The 18,089-nt window shown below is 37.5% G+C and overlaps 1 protein-coding gene across 1 annotated transcript; it reads left to right on the top strand.

The window, feature by feature from the left end:
- The first annotated feature begins 2,675 nt into the window (after positions 1 to 2,675).
- LOC117345341 lies at positions 2,676 to 13,600 on the top strand. The gene is made up of 4 exons (XM_033908409.1): positions 2,676 to 3,114; positions 9,005 to 9,421; positions 11,467 to 11,739; positions 13,321 to 13,600. The coding sequence occupies exons 1-4, from the start codon at positions 2,917 to 2,919 to the stop codon at positions 13,399 to 13,401; spliced, it is 969 nt and encodes a 322-aa protein (XP_033764300.1). The 5' UTR covers positions 2,676 to 2,916; the 3' UTR covers positions 13,402 to 13,600.
- Positions 13,601 to 18,089: the final 4,489 nt, after the last annotated feature.

Here is an 18,089-nt window from a genome sequence, read left to right as displayed (position 1 = left end):
ATGTATCAAAGTGTTTACTGCAGAATGTTAACCAGGCGTGGTTGTGTGAAATTCAATATCCACGAAACAGGTCCGGCTGGGAAAACCACGACATATTAGCCCTGTGAAATTTAAAATAATTTATATAGAGTATATCGACAGTCCATTAACATTCAAATGTACAGTACTTCACCAAAACTGGCCATAAATATGGACAGTACAACAGTACATCACTAGAACCGGGCTTATTGGACAGTGCATCACTAGAACTGGGCTTAATGGACAGTGTATCACTAGAACCGGTGTAGCAGCCTATTCTCCCCCCCCCCCCCCCCCCCCCCTGCTGAAAGCTAGAATGGGCTAGCCAAAAGTTTCCCCATCTCCAAAGCTGATAGGGGGGAAAGAATGGGCTAGCCAAAAATCTAGTCAAAAGTAACCCCATCTCCAGGGGGGGGACTTTCAACTAGGGGGGGGGGGGGGGATTGGCTAGCTGATTGTTTCCCCGGGGAAGAAATTGGGGCTAACCATTTCTTTCCCCGGGGAAACTTTTATATATGTGGGGCTTATTGGACAGTGCATCACTGGAACTTGGCTTATATAGACAGTACATCACTAGAACTGGGCTTGTATGGACAGTACATCACTAGAACTGGGCTTGTATGGACAGTACATCACTAGAACTGGGCTTGTATGGACAGTACATCACTATAGAACTGGGCTTATATGGACAGTACATCACTAGAACAGGGCTTGTATGGACAGTACATCACTAGAACTGGGCTTATATGGACAGTGCATCACTAAAACTGGACATATATGGACAGTACATCACTAGAACTGGGCTTGTATGGACAGTACATCACTATAGAACTGGGCTTGTATGGACAGTACATCACTAGAACTGGGCTTGTATGGACAGTACATCACTATAGAACTGGGCTTATATGGACAGTGCATTACTAGAACAGGGCTTGTATGGACAGTACATCACTAGATCCGGGCTTATATGGACAGTGCATCACTAAAACTGGACATATATGGACAGTGCATCACTAGAACTGGGCTAATATGGACAGGACAACACTCGAACTATTCACGAAGTCCATTGCTGATAATTCAATTTAAGTATTCCTCAGTCAATATTTAGCAAAGTTAAAGTTTGAGCGCCAGTTGCTGAGATACAGTAAGTGCATTACACTTATCAACAGAGCGATGCCGCCATCTACAATCACAAACAGCATCGCAGTCATGTTAGGGGTCGTAAGCTGTTATGGAATACTATATATCAAAATCAAATGTAACCGCAAATCAACAAACCGGGGATTGCCAGTGTATGGTAGCTGGTTTTGTTCATGTGACAATGTGACAAAAGAACCTCGCCAATGTGACAGGATGTTTATGTCGCACTGTGACGTAATGTCGTGGTATTGGCGCGTTCATTTGATCACGTGGCTCATTGTCGTCCTTCCGACATGGCGCACTCTTTGATTATCGATCTCGATCTCTCTCTTTGCATGACGTATTGTTGCAATGTTGCGATGACGTTAGCGAAAGTGCGACATGGTCAAAATCAGACATCATACCAATTGTTGTCAAAATCAGACATCATACCAATGATGGTCAAAATCAGACATCATACCAATGGTGGTCAAAATCAGACATCATACCAATGGTGGTCAAAATCAGACATAATACCAATGGTGGTCAAAATCAGACAGTATACCAATGATGGTCAAAATCAGACACCATACCAATGATGTGATTAACAACACAGGCATAAGTGTACTACGTTTATAGCTCAAGTCACATAGATACTATATGGGATATGAATAAAGAAGATAAATACGAAACAGTGTGCTATGTTATGTACTGTTAAGTATCTTTCTTGTTATTTGCATTTTTATCGTTGCTAGTCCCTATGCTTAAGCCGACGTTTATAATAATCGAATTGTACAATCAGCTGAAATATGTATTGCAGTGTATCGTAGAGTATTGTAGAGGAGTGGAAATTACAAGTCTAATTTTAATTAGATTTATGTATGTATTCGGCAATAAAGGCTGGGCCCTGTGTACCTGGTCACGGGTTCATCACCATTCCTTAACTTGAGATTTCCCATAGGGAAGCATTACAAACTTAATGGGAAAATCTAAGTTAAAGAATCTCCCTTTAATTCTGTAATACTTTCCGATGGCAAATTTTAAGTAAGCGATGTCCTTAAGATGAAGAATTTTGATGAAAATGGCCACAGACGTGTTTTGCCCACACTGGCCTTTGACGATAATATAGTATTGTTCACGATGTAAACTTTCAAATGATAACATACCTAGCAATGGAAATGACAAAAAAAAGTTAATAATACGCTATTCAACGAAGTTTGTTTTACCTAACCTTTCCCTTTGTATACATGAATGGACATGTAAAGACCCTCTCCCAACATGGACGTTAATGTATACTTACCCTACTGTAAAACCTGATGATTATTTCGTAATTCGCTACTTAACATTATTATCGACCCTGCGTAATCCCTGAGTACTAATTGTTAAACTGGCAATTGTAAGGTCTACTGGATTGGTGAAATTTAATTAGATATCCCAGCCTACGTATCTGTTACGGCAGATTCCCTCGAGCCCTGACACTTGTACATTACATAACCCCTTCACCGGTTCCAGCTTCGATATATTTCGTCATTCAGTGATCATGAGCGTTTGCCATTTTGTTGACGAGACTACACAGATGAAGGAGTGACACTTTAAAAGTATTAATTGTAATTTCCATTTTAAATCCCCACGTTACGTGGATAGAGCAGGAATAATCACGGCGATACTGTTTACTCATTTATTTGATTTTGCATAAAAGGTAATGGAAGCGAGAAAATAACTTCATTTCAAAAGTATCTACATGTTTGGTGATCATTATTTCTAAAAACCACTAACATAATGTATGCAGGTCTTCGTTTGTTTGTTTGTGTTGTCTTCGTGACATTTGTATGTGGATATGGCATTACAAATCCACAAAGAAATCAGCTCCAAACGAACGTTAGACAGCGCTGGGACCTACCATCAAAATATATTCCAAATCCATGGACGGACTTAGGACGGATGGTGACCCTACCTGATACGCTATCACCAACACATGTAAGTATATCTAGAATGGAAAATATATACTGGAAAGTTAGTGCAGTATTCTAAAACAAATCAAGTTAATATTGATTATGCAAAAGATATACAGGTTTTACAGTTATTTTCAATTTTATTTTGATGTCTATAAACAATTTATAAATATCTTTAAATATTTTTGATATATCTTTTAATGTTTTTGAGATATTTGAAAATTATTTCAGATATAACATATTAGATATATAATTCAATGTTAAGAGATTATTAAACACTTTAGAGATATCCATCACTGTCTGGCTAACGATATATTCTAGGTTTGAAGGACAATGATATGTAGTTTGGCGAAAGGGTGAACGGTTATATTCTAGGTTTGGAGGACAATAATATATAGTCTGGTGAAAGAGTATACAATATATTCTAGGTTTGGAGGACAATAATATATAGGCTAGTGAAAGAGTAAACAATATATTCTAGATTTGGGGACAATGATATATAGTCTGGTGAAAGAGTGAACAATATATTCTAGATTTGGGGACATTAATATATAGGCTAGTGAAAGGTTGAACAATATATTCTAGGTTTGGAGGGCAATGATATATAGTCTGGCGAAAGAACGATATATTCTAGGTTTGAAGGACAATGATATATAGGCTAGTGAAAGGTTGAACAATATATTCTAGGTTTAGAGGACAATGATATATAGTCTGGCGAAAGAGTGAACGATATATTCTACGTTTGGGGGCAATCATACCTGTTTGAAAGTCTGGCGAAATGACCAGGCGCTGGCTGCCATGTACGCCCATAAGCCCGTGCTTGCCCATCATTAAAAATGTATTTAAGTCAAGGAATATTATTAACATTGGACGTTTATTCTGAATACGGCACTTTAAACCTGATAAGTCATTACTCTTTCTGACAAGTTTTACGTGTATGCGTTAGCTTTCACTTATCAGGATAATTTTGTCCTATCAGATATTTAGATAGTTTAGATACGACAAAATGGACTATTTGAAGTTCAAATATCAAACAATTTCAGATGCCCCAAGAACCTCCTAGAATGCTCGTATGGTCTGGTCACAAGTGCTTATACATCAATAACTGTAGTCGGGTGGCATAGTGGTAACACACTTGCCTTTCACCTAGCCAGCAGGGGTTCCCCCCATCGGACGTGAAGATGTATGGGGTCACCTGACCAACCACGTGGTTTTTCCCAGGGTACTCCGGTTTCTTCCCACAGTAAGACTCTTCTCCTCGCGCGATTAATATTAGTTGATCGTTGAAAAAATAAAGAAAGTTTTCAAATACGGTCCAGCTACGTCCCTGATGGTAAACGATATATTCAAGGTTTGGGGGCAATGATACGTGTATATATATATATATAGTCTGGCGAAATAGTGAAGATATATTGTAGGTTTGGGGGAAATGATACCTGTGTATATTGTAGGTTTGGGGGAAATGATACCTGTGTATATTGTAGGTTTGGGGGAAATGATACCTGTGTATATTGTAAGTTTGGGGGAATGATACCTGTGTATATTGTAGGTTTGGGGGAAATGATACCCGTATGAAAGTCTGGCGTCATGGTAACTATGACGTCATATAACAAGGCTAAGATTGATGTTGGTATAGTATCTTTTGCTTGATTACACGCACAGAGACTCAAAGTACCACATTCAACTCAAAACACAGCTTTATTCAAGAGATACACAGAATTAGGGGAGTTTTCATTTTCAAAATTACCTCACCTTATTACTGGATTGAGAGGAAAAGTTATCAAAATAAACTTCCCGGGGAAACCAGCAGTACTTGGTGACTATTACAGATACACAGTAACCCGATATGTCATTTTGTTCGTCAGATCATATTCTAGACATTCATTGGGTTTTCAGTAAACTTAAAATTCAACAAATTTCTGTATAAAGTAGCAGACCACAGAAAGACTGTCTGGCCATGGGTGTTTTTTTTTGTTTTTTTTGTTAAGCAAGTAACTCCTGTATTATGAAATGCATAAAAAATGGAAAAGTAAATGTACACTCCAGATTTTCCGAAAGTGTGTTAACACACAAAAAAATATTTTTGCCTACAGCGAAAATTGTGGCTCATATTCAAGGTACATGTAAGATTGCGGGAAACTTTATGTACAGCATGTGTCAAAACAAGATTAATTCTGTCTTAGGGATAGAGATATTTAACATTCAAACAGGTTTCAGGAAAAAAATTGTGTAGAGAATTGTGTCATTTTGGTTCAAATATCATGACATTTTGCAATTTTTAAGTTTTTCTAAGTTGTTACCATGGTATTAACAGGTCTGAAAAACATAGAAAAAATAAGTTTACTTATCTTTCAGGACTGTATTGAAATTGCAGATGTATAAATTACAAACATATAGTATATTTAATTATAGGTAATATGTAGTAAACTGGCTATGTTTACATATCTAAAACTACTTCAGCTAGCTAAAGGTCTCTGGCTACGGCAACTGTCATACGTTTCTCGCCGTGTTATCCTCTAACATTGTTTAAGTAATCTAAAACATATGCCTTATTTCTCAAAATTGGGCATTTTTACTGTAAACTCCTACCTAAGCTTATAATCTAGGCTTAGGGACATTGGCACATATATCTAGTCTACCGAAATGGTGAACGATATATTGTATGCTTTGAGGCAATGATACCTGTATAAAAGTATGGCGAAATGGTGAACGATATATTCTACGTTTGAAGGCAATGATACCTGTACATATATAGTCTGGCGAAATGGTGAACGATGTATTGTAGGTAAAGGGGCAATGCTATATACATGCAGATCGATGTATTGCCATTGATTTGAAATCTACAATATCGACAAAAATTGGTGAAATAAATTACTTTCATATTAACGTTTGTAACCATGACAGCAATTTCAAACAGACAGTCGTCATGCTTAAGAGACATAAAAAAGTCATTTCACTTGTTTTGTCAATATTATTGATTTTTAAAGCGACAATGCTTCGATCTGCGTGTAATGCTAAACTGCGGGACTCTAGGGAGAAATATTCCAACATAAGTCTAATGTTCTGTGGTCTTTGTTGTATCATTAGGTAATCAACAAATAAACAATCCCGTCAAGCGATTCCCCGCGGTACCGTCTATACCCGGAGAACAATATAATGTTTTACCTGTTCTCCAATAATTATTCACATTATGACTAATAAAATGCGATCAACTCCCAACCTTAAAGATACAAATTCATCAAAAAATTCAGAGCCTGAAATTCAATAGGTGTAGCAAAAATATATAAAACATATCGACTTCAATATTTCCTCTCGGGATTTACACTTAAATCATTTCACACTTACTGAAGAGTACTCCTTGAAGAATGTTACTAAGTGCTAAGAAATGCCCTCAACATTAATTTTCCCCTTCGTTAAGCCAACATTTCCCACGAGAAGAGGTGTACGAACGCGAAAAAGATGCCGTATTATAGTCAACACCTTGTGCATTCTCTGTTTAGAAGATGTTTCCCTCCAGCTAGAAGCAGGTGAACGGACTAAACACAACACAATACCAATTGCGACACAGATGTATGTCTGCTTTGAAGTAGTTCTAAATTGTCGAGAAGCTTAAATTACGGCAGTGTTAATTCTCCGAGTGTCTGTGAGCGTAGACAGATTTCGTGGATTTGTGTTGGTACATTTATGAGGATGTCTCTCATTTATGTGTTTGTAATAGAGATGTATTGACCTTATTCTTTAATTGATGCCAGACGGATACTCCTGAATAAGTATACACAGGTTAGGCATTGCTGAGATGACGGGGGAAGGTAAATTGCTTTTCTCGTCGGAAGCCGCCCACAATTTTTTATTGCGCATATTCAAGTTTCTTATATTGTTTCCTATGGAAAATGCGTTACTTCGCCATTTCATCATTGTGTTAATCTGTTTATATTTGACTAAATTTGTGACAGGTAAATCATCTAGTGACACCAGCGCTATATGTTATTTGTCGTCGAGGCCTTCTCTTATAGTTCTCAGAAGCCTCTCTGGGCCAGTTGACATATACGTTGGGTTGGTAAAAGGGCGACATCCGCGGTATTTTTCATATGGATTGATAAAGACAGTGGGTCGGATCGAATGTGTGACAGAATAGTATGTATAAATATAAACTTTGTTTATTTTAATAACAATTCCGAAACAAGTTATATCAACTTTAATCACGCGTGATTGAAGCGCACAAGGGGTCTTTCTGTAGGAGGAAACATGAACACACGAGGAAAACCCACGTGGTCCGGCTGGTGACCCCCATACCTTTTCATGTCCGATCGGGGTGTATATAATGTGATAAACCCACGTGGTCCGGCTGGTGACCCCCATACCTTTTCATGTCCGATCGGGGTGTATATAATGTGATAAGTCAACATGGGTCGGATGGCGATATTGCGGGTTACCACAGAGTCTTGAGAATGTGTTACAGTCTACGTGTATTTGGACCTTCCCTAGTGTGTATAGCACATTCAGAGACGTTTTGAGGGGCTAGATTAGAATTCAGTAAAAATGACACCCGGTGTTCATATATCTAGCCCCCGAAACGTCTTAAAATGTGCTATACACACCAGGGAAGGTCCAAATATACGTAGACTGTAACTAATTCTCAAGTCCCTGTGGGATTACTTGGCTACATGTGGAAGCGACTGCTGAACTCCTGGTATAGGGCCAAGTTTAATTGCCTTTCCGGTCGATGTGTCTGATGTCCAGATGGTACGGCGTTAACATTGATCACGTGATCAGGCGCTCAGGACAACACAGGTATATGACGTAATGGTCACAAACCACTTACGTCATAGAATTCGATACCTATCATAGATCCTCGAACATGGTTTTATTGATACCCTCGACTAATACTGAATTAATCAAATCGATTAAGATTAAGGCTGTTCGTATCCGGCATGGGAGACGGGTGGACATATCACGATAAAACAACCACCATTATGTGTTGTGGAGGCGATCGCAATGTACTATGGGATACATTCCGCTCATGCGCAGATTGTCCTGTATACAGTGTATGTGATGGCATTTAATTATTACCTTTTATTTAGGTAATGTGACTGTTGAATTCATTTGTGATAATTGTGTTGTGGTTAAGCACTATTATGACTTTTGGCTGATTATAAAGCTAGCCTTGTATTGTTTTAAACACGACTTAAAGTAAATATTCCTTTATCACGTGATCGCCCTGTTATCCCCTGAATTAACCCATTTACATTTTGTACATACATGATTCAATGATCTCAAGTCAAATTAATTCACCGGACATATTACAATCTTGTTATGTCTCCAGTGTAATATATCCTGGGACGTTTTTCATTGGCTGTGCCAGTCAGAAATCGATTGTGACGTCATTATATCGACAAAATAACGTTACAAGATATGTACGTCATGAATTAAAAATGAAGCAAGAAAATGGCTCCCACCGTTTGATATCGTTCTCCACATCTTGACTGAGAACCTTTCAAGAAGAAACATTTCTGGTGTGATAAAGAGTGATAGAAAAATCTCCAACCCGAGATGTGATATTCTTGGTTGTCCGAGGCTCGGAGTTTGTTTTTATAATTGTGTCAAAGTTTTTGTTTTGTTTTTGTTTTTGTTCGCCAAGACTCACAAAAATAATAATCATAAGAAAACTCCTAACACTCGTTTCTGATATGTATCTTATATCTTGCATCATTATTTCCACAATTTGTAAGATTAGAAGTAAACTACAAGGCAGTATACTACCACTACTAGTAAGTTATCAATAGCTAGTGTTTTGGTCATTTTTCATAGTATTGCTTCTGAAATATTCTAAAATATGAATAGATATATACAAATATATCATTCATGATACTTTGAATCCTAAATGGTTTAATAAAGTAGGACATTGATTTTTACAGTTAGCGAGCTGGCTTAAGTCCAGATCAGGCCCTGTGGTCAATGGTCACTTCGACGATATCCTGGAGTTGTCGATGGGCAGTGAGGCGATTGATATCGACGAGGGAATTATTCCTGATGTAACTGACCATGAATTCGACAACTTTGGTGTTAAACAATTAAGTCTTGACCACTCGAGTGACCGTCGTACAAACTCCAACACGGAACGTGACAGCTTGGACACATCAGCAAATGTCTTCCATCATGACTGGCCTGACTATGAAGACGAATCAGACTACTCAGTTCGTCCAGCCCGTTGGAAGCGTGGATATAATGAAATTAGTCCTCAGTATGACGGCACTATGCGTTTCCGGTCTTGGACAAGAGACGCAGAATTTCGATTAAACCGATTCCACTCTCCCAGGCGACGCTTCCGGCGGGTAATGTTGATTAATATTTACATTTCTACTTTCTACGAGGCTCCCCGTCCTCCCCATCCTCATATTTAATGTAAACAAATCTCTCCAGCGAGCCCCACCCATTTCCTTAATAAACCTTAATAAATTTAACCCCCACCCCATTCCCATACCCCATTTTTTCAATAAATTTGACCCCCTTCCCATTCCTTCAATAAATTCCAACCCTCACACTAATCATCCAATTAATTCGACCTCCACATCATTCCGTGATAAATTCAAACCTCAACCCTTTCCCAAATAAATTTAACTTCCAATCTATTCTCTCAATGAATTCAACCCTCTTCCCATTCTCTCAAAATTCGACCCCGCCTCAATAAATTCGACCCACATCCCATTCCCTCAAAAATACATCTAAAGTTTTGATTATTTTCTATTTACTCCGATTATTATATAATAAGGATATAAAGTTAGATTTATAATACATTTTATACTAATTATTTGATTGTGTTGGTTTTTTTTTTCGATTACATCGGTGAAGAATTCAATTGAATTTCAGACATTTTTTAATTGTATCACACAAATAAGAGGATTATTTAGGTATTTCGTCGTCCTCAGGATTGTGGTGGCCTTGTGATATACAGTATTACGAAAGCACCTCGTGTTTATTTTTTTCTTAGACCAACACAAATCCATATGTGACCAACTAAAGCAATATTTCAACATTATTTTTGATTAAAAGAATATTTTTTAGTCTACTATTAAGAACTAGACAAGGTATCGTAAACTTACTTTTTATTTTCAAATGAAAATGAGACAAAAGCGGATAGCGAAACATGAGAGACCCATCGGGGTCATAAAATGTGCTAAAACTTCAATGTTCGGCACGGTCAGGTCAAACATTGATGTTGGACAACCACCTGTTGTATGTGAATTATTTATTTCGAATAAAAATAGTCACTTTAATTGCTAATAAATTTGAGCTGTTTGCAAATCAATATCTACATATTTAACTTTTTTTCTTCTTTTTTTTTTTTTACAAAATCATAGTACCTTCAAGTAATTCTCTAGAGTCGGGGATTTTCTAATGTTTGTTTCTCTATTTGCATATAAATGAAAATCTGATAAATATATACAAGCTAAATTGAGCTTATTTGCATTATTTTGATTGCTTTTTAATTATTCAAAATTAAAACAGAAAATAAGCTATAGTATTAATGCTAGGTTTAAATATCCAAAACAGGTGTTACATATTCATTGGTTTTTCTCCAAAAGGAAGAAAATCACTCCCGGAATGAATATTTTTTGTTTGTTTCGTATGCGTGTCAAACTATTATCATAAAACAGGATAAGTGGCCCGGTCGTATGTCGTTATTTTAAAGGCCAATATTTCACACCAGAAATTTGGTCGATTTGATTATCCTATCACTTCAAAGGTTTCAGAACATACATTTTAATCTAGCATTAGATGGTTGGCTACTCAAATCGCCATCGCTGTTGGCCAATCCTTCAAAAGATATTGTTTGCTGGGTCTCGGTTAATACTTGATTTTTATTTTTCGAAATTTTGTTTTCTATCTGGTCATAATGATTTAAGGTTTACACAGCTGGTGGACAATTACGGTTATGAAAAAAAAGATGGCAGAAGTGCAGCAAAATAATCCCTTATCCTACCTTCGCTTAATTCAGTCCTAAACCGAAAAACCTGCAAGTTTCAATGCGGTGAATAGAAAACGCCTTTCTGATTAGTTAAAAGCAAAATTTATATCATCACAGTGATCATGTAATGTATTTTCGAAGCGAAGTCTAGCGGAAAGTAGGAAAACTACGACAGGTAATCCAGTTCAACTTTATAAATTACATGACTGTAAATAAAAGGGTCAACAAAAGGAAAAGATCAAACTTATACCCTAAATTACGAAGGTGGTCCGAGGGCCGATTGAAAAATCGCAAATTTTATATGAAGCAGACGTTTTAGCTTCCTTACATGCTCTGACATCCTCTGTAAATAATACACCATTTTGCTGTATGGGGCATAATGATTTATATCGACGACATTTCTTTCTTCAGCCAACAGTATCAGTCACAGTTGACGGAACAACCTTTGACCCGGATGTACTTTTTACACAAAACATCACACCGGAACCGGAAATGTCTGTATTCAGAGCTCTGATGTCAGCAGCTCTAACATTTAGACGGCATCGCGCAGGCGCAGAAAATCCATTCAATGTCATGTTGGACTGGGATTATGAGAACGACTGCGAAGCAATTGTCGATATTTTTGGGATGTCGAACTCTAACGGTCATTTGTGGACGATTCACGTTCGTAGACGTCGTGGTCAGGTAATATATATAATCTTAACCTACATATGCAGCAAGTTACTCCAACACATAGTTGTCAGTTCCATCATGACACACGCAGACACCAACAATATCCTATACTCGCCACAGCACGGTTTCAGGCAAAGACATTGCCTTGAACACACTGCTAAATCTAAATACCTGGGTGTCACTATTCAACAAGATCTCAAATGGGACTCACACATAACAAACAAAGCAAATAAAACATTCTGCTTCATTCGGCGAAACTTAATGGTAAGCTCCAAAAGTATAAATGAGCAAGCATACAGATCATTAGTGCGTCCATCACTGGAATATGCTTGCTCTGTGTGGGACCCATATCTAAAATCTGACATAGGTAAAATAGAAATGGTCCAACGAAGAGCAGCCAGATTTGTCACTAATTGCCTTCACAACACCTCCAGCGTTAGTGACATGATAAACAACCTCAACTGGTCTAGTCTCGCTGGCAGACGCAAGGACGCCCGTCTTATTATGATGTATAATATCACACATCATAAAGACGCTGTTAACAACGACCTCCATCTAACACCACAATTACGTAAATCCAAACACTCACACACACTCTCCTATCAGATCCCTTATTGTAAAACAGACTGACACATACTCTCCTATCAGATCCCTTATTATAAAACTGACTGACACACACTCTCCTATCAGATCCCTCATTGTAAAACAGACTGACACACACTCTCCTATCAGATCCCTCATTATAAAACAGACTGACACACACTCTCCTATCAGATCCCTCATTGTAAAACAGACTGACACACACTCTCCTATCAGATCCCTCATTGTAAAACAGACTGACACACACTCTCCTATCAGATCCCTCATTGTAAAACTGCCGCAAATTCTTCTCTTTCCAAGAACTGTATCAGATTGGAACATACTTCCGTCTGAAGATTGGAACATACTTCCGTCTGAAGATTGGAACATACTTCCGTCTGGCTTAGCTTCTTCTGTATCTACTGTATCTTCTGTTTCAAATCTAAACTCAAATCTCTAAATAATTGATCTTTCTTCCTTTTTGCACGCACAATCCTTAATATTGACAAAATCTTCAACATGCTGAAGTAGGTCAATTACTAGGTAGAAGTAGAAGGTAGAAGTAGAATAAGTTTCATACCTCACAGGCAGGTCACATGACAGTTCATTTGTTATTGGCAGGTAAATGGTGTCATTTTGTTTTGGTTTCTGCATGTACAACAGCACAACTCATCTTTCTTTGTCTAGAAAATAGCATCACGCATCATGCGCAAATTCACATGATCCAATTTATAAGACGCCATATGTCTCTGAATGAAAATATTATGTAGTAGCAGTTAGGTGGAAAATGTAAGACACACCAAGATTTTTGGCGAAATATTCTGACGCCACATTTCAAGGTAAACTGTATAAGTACATTATATTTTTCGTGGTCAGATAAAGCACTAAGATAGGTCGTATGGCCATCATATTTCATGGAAGAGCTGATATAAAATACAGTAATTGATATTGAATATCTTATAAAGGCCCCTGGTACCTGTAGCCTTGTCTTATACAATCTGTTTACCGATACAGGTTGTGTACCGAGGCGTCTGCTTTCCGCCAGAACGGGTTTTAGTTCGACCGGGAACACGAGTTACTATCCAGTACAGCTAGCTGATCAATGGACTTGCTGACGTCATATCGTTATATCTTTTACATCTCATCATTGGTTCCATGTTTAAGTTTGTATGTAAACTATACGATTAAGCTTTTTTTTGTATCTATTGGACTTATTCTTTTTCATTGTATGGTGTTTTCACAAAAAATGGAATATAAAAGGAAGTTAAAAAAACAACATTTTTTTAACAAACAATTACAGGTGTTTTAGTATTCTTTGAAGACTAACGACATTTATTGGTCAAACACTACATTGAGTCGTCGTCATAGAGACCATCCCACAAGACCGAATGGGACTCTAACAGCCATTGTCTCGTGTGGCTTTAACACCCATTGTCTCATATGACTTTAACACCCATTGTCTCGTGTGGCTTTAACACTCATTGTCTCGTGTGGCTTTAACAGTCATTGTCTCGTGTGACTTTAACACCCATTGTCTCATATGACTTTAACACCTATTGTCTCGTGTGACTTTAACACCCATTGTCTCGTGTGGCTTTAACACCCATTGTCTCGTGTGGCTTTAACACCCATTGTCTCGTGTGGCTTTAACACCCATTGTCTCGTGTTGCTTTAACAGTCATTGTCTCGTGTGGCTTCAACACCCATTGTCTAATGTGACTTTTACACCCATTGTCTCGTGTGACTTTAATACCCATTGTCTCATGTGGCTTTAACAGTCATTGTCTGATGTGACTCTAACAACCATTGTCTGATGTGACTCTAACACCTATTGTCTCGTGTGACTTTAACACCCCTTGTCTCGTGTGGCTTTAACAACCATTGTCTCGTGTGGCTTTAACAGTCATTGTCTCGTGTGACTTTAACACCCATTGTCTCGTGTGGCTTTAACAACCATTGTCTCGTGTGGCTTTAACAGTCATTGTCTCGTGTGGCTTTAACACCCATTGTCTCGTGTGACTTTAACACCCATTGTCTCGTGTGACTTTAACACCCATTGTCTCGTGTGGCTTTAACACCCCTTGTCTCGTGTGACTTTAACACCTATTGTCTCGTGTGGCTTCAACACTCATTGTCTCGTGTGACTTTAACACCTATTGTCTCGTGTGACTTTAACACCTATTGTCTCGTGTGACTTTAACACCCATTGTCTCGTGTGGCTTCAACACCCATTGTCTCGTGTGGCTTTAACACTCATTGTCTCATGTGGCTTCAACACCCATTGTCTAATGTGACTTTTACACCCATTGTCTCGTGTGGCTTCAACACCCATAGTCTCGTGTGGCTTTTACACTCATTGTCTCGTGTGGCTTCAACACCCATTGTCTAATGTGACTTTTACACCCATTGTCTCGTGTGACTTTAACACCCATTGTCTCATGTGACTTTAAAGTACAAAAGTATGACTCCACTACCAAAACGATTTATAGAGAGATAGCGTAGGCGAAATGTTCCGATGACACATACAAGTAGCTACGACAAAAAGAGTACCGAATAAGATGGAACATGACCGGGACCTTAAGTAGTTAAAAACTAATGTAGGAACTTCCTGTAGTTTTCAGCATAAAACTCACGGTAATAAACATTTACCTGTGGACTGCATGTAAAGAGCAGATAACCGATCTGCCTTCAGAAAGGTTTCATTTTCAGTATTTCAAAATTATTTTATATTCTGACGCTTACTCTAAATACGACAGATTAAAAAGAGCATGGATTCATCATCCTTTTTATTTCTTCATTCCTTTTTATCAAAACTCGTCTTGACGTCAAGAAGTTAGTATTTTTGTGAAAAGCGAGTTTGAAACAAGTTTGTTTTGGCATTGCCCTAAACATTATCAACATTCCATATATCACAAGTGCATAGTGATGGAGGAATCGGTAGTCATCAAATTTTATGAAAACGTGAAAAGTGGAATGGTTTTGTCCAGATAAAAAGGATGGTGAATCCATGCTCTTTTTTATTCTGTCGTATTTAGAGTAAGCGTCAGAATATAAAATAATCTTGAAATGCTGACAATGAAATTCAAAATGCCGTTATTGCAAGTATGACTTCATGAATAGATGACGAGAAACAGTTTTAATATGTTGACTACACTGTAATGGCGGATTTTGTGTGATAGGATTAATGGTTTACCTTCATTGATATTACTGGCGCTTTACTTTCCTGTATTATTGAACAACAACGAGATCGCTTCTAATCCAGCACGGTCACGTGGTCTTAATGGAACATTCAGCCTATGAAAAACAATATAGCACAACGTTTTATATCACATTTGTATATATCTAATGTAAGATGCGTTGAGCATTTATATTCTCGAATCAGACAGTATGGTGTTACAAAATAGAAAAGTTCGAATTATAAGGATGCTTGATGTTTTCTATCGAATTAGGCTGACAAAGTCGTTATATTGTTGAGTTGTGGGACTACACATGGTACATTTTATCTAAGATTGTTAAATGATCACATTTATTTGAGTTAGAAGATCAGTGATAATTCAGAGTAAAGGCGGATGGACTCTATAAGTTATAGTTTAGTAAATATCAGGTCGTTCTGCATCGGCTTTAAATGGGTATGACGTTTACTGGAAAAGTGGTTCAAGGTCAACAGTTTAATTAAGTTTACAGTCATTAAGGTTTCGTCTGGATTTCAATCAAATGAGCAAAAATCAATTCTTCGTAGGAACTGGACGGGAATTATAAACAGCCATATCTACTTTTTGCATGTCATTTGTTTAAACTGTACGTTTTTACCTGTAACATGCTCATTGTTTAAACGGTACGTTTTTACCTGTAACATGCTCATTGTTTAAACGGTACGTTTTTACCTGTAACATGCTCATTGTTTAAACGGTACGTTTTTACCTGTAACATGCTCATTGTTTAAACTGTACGTTTTTACATGTAACATGCTCATTGTTTAAACGGTACGTTTTTACCTGTAACATGCTCATTGTGCAAACTGTACGTTTTTACCTGTAACATGCTCATTGTTTAAACGGTACGTTTTTACCTGTAACATGCTCATTGTTTAAACGGTACGTTTTTACCTGTAACATGCTCATTGTTTAAACGGTACGTTTTTACCTGTAACATGCTCATTGTTTAAACGGTACGTTTTTACATGTAACATGCTCATTGTTTAAACGGTACGTTTTTACCTGTAACATGCTCATTGTGCAAACTGTACGTTTTTACATGTAACATGCTCATTGTTTCGTAACATTCTAAACATTCAAGGAACTTTTACAAATGAGCGATGTTGTTGGCGAATTGTATAAAATGCATGACTCTGGTCAGTCTCTGTATGTGGACAGTCCGTTCTTGGTCAGAGCTGTCCATAAACAATGCGGGGACATTAACTGGGAGTGATGTTTTTATGATCTCGCCCGGTCATCATTCTGTGTACAGCTGTATGGAACTTTGTCTTCAGTTTATATTGTGTCGTCATATCTACTACGATAAACCCACCTGTCGTCTCGGAACCACTGAGGACGGGTCAGGTATCACCGGCCTCCGACAGACGACTGATGGTAACGTCACAATCAATGTACAAGATATTCCTCCAGTAAGTATCCTGAGTACTTTTATTTAGATTATTTTGCATTCAAGACAATGGATCAGTTAAATGAACACTGATAAAAGTATGTGCAGATATACATTTAAACAAGAGGCCAAGGGCCTCGTAGCTCTCTGGACGTTGATTTGAAATCCAGCTTGTTTGTACTTTCAATTTTTATTTAAATTTTGCTATATATTCTTTGTATTTTCAACTTTTTCAATGAATTTTCCTGACTTTGTGTATTGATCGTTTTAAATGAAATTTTGTACTCTTATAGAGAATTGTTTCCTGTTTCATCTCATAATATTTCACTGTTTTCCGATGTATATGACTAGAGAAATCAAATTTGTTTTTACAATACCTAATTTTTTGAACGCCATTTTGACGTTATTTTAGTAACGTCATATAGAGGAATGGCGTCACACGGAAATTATCAGTGTAGACAATTCTGTATTGCTCCATAAATACTCAACGGAAAAATAAATAAATATTATGAGAAGAAAGTATGGACATTTCTTCATAACATGACGAAATATTGTCAAAATCCGTTCACATAGTAATGTTTCATATCAGTGTGTTTGCCAGGGACGTATACGTATACCTCGCGAGACACTCTGTACACTGTAGCAGACGACATAATGTGTATAAAGTAACACGCATAGCAGCATTTTTTTTTGCAGCGGCACAGGGATACGTGTGTTGCAGCACATTACTATATACACATTACAGTGGGTTGATATAGGAACTTTGCCTCATAACTCCTCAGAATAACGTTCGGCATGTCCCTGTGACACCCAGTACGATTACTCGAAAATGAAAACATTTAACAACTCAAATTTCTTGTCAAATCTAGTTCGTGTCGACCCCAATCATTTGTCTTGAAATCCATTCTGACAGTCCCACTGTTTCTGATATCCTCTGTCCACAAAATTTTAATAATTCTACTTCCGGCAAAAACATGAGAATGAATGCGTAAGCTCTCCTGGACTTCGTCCAGAGAGCTAAAAACGTTATTTTGTATAAAAGACATTTCAGAAGTTAATATACATGTATATCTTTACTTTATTTTGCATGTAAGAACTTTGATCAATTTAATGAACAATGTGACATATTCATAGTCTACCTTTGAGAATAGCTAAGTGTGTTCAGCATACAATGTATCAGA

Source organism: Pecten maximus, chromosome 16 (genome assembly GCF_902652985.1).
Source record: "Pecten maximus chromosome 16, xPecMax1.1, whole genome shotgun sequence".
NCBI lineage: Eukaryota > Metazoa > Mollusca > Bivalvia > Pectinida > Pectinidae > Pecten > Pecten maximus.
This window is presented reverse-complemented; position numbering and strand designations above follow the sequence as displayed.

What these genes read in the sequence shown, in the direction of transcription:
- LOC117345341 (XM_033908409.1), top strand. Translation starts at nt 2,917, where the DNA reads ATGTATGCAGGTCTTCGTTTGTTTGTTTGTGTTGTCTTCGTGACATTT. An exon ending in CCAGGCGACGCTTCCGGCGG is followed by an intron (nt 9,422 to 11,466) that starts GTAATGTTGATT and finishes TTCTTTCTTCAG; the next exon opens with CCAACAGTATCAGTCACAGT. An exon ending in TTCGTAGACGTCGTGGTCAG is followed by an intron (nt 11,740 to 13,320) that starts GTAATATATATA and finishes TTACCGATACAG; the next exon opens with GTTGTGTACCGAGGCGTCTG.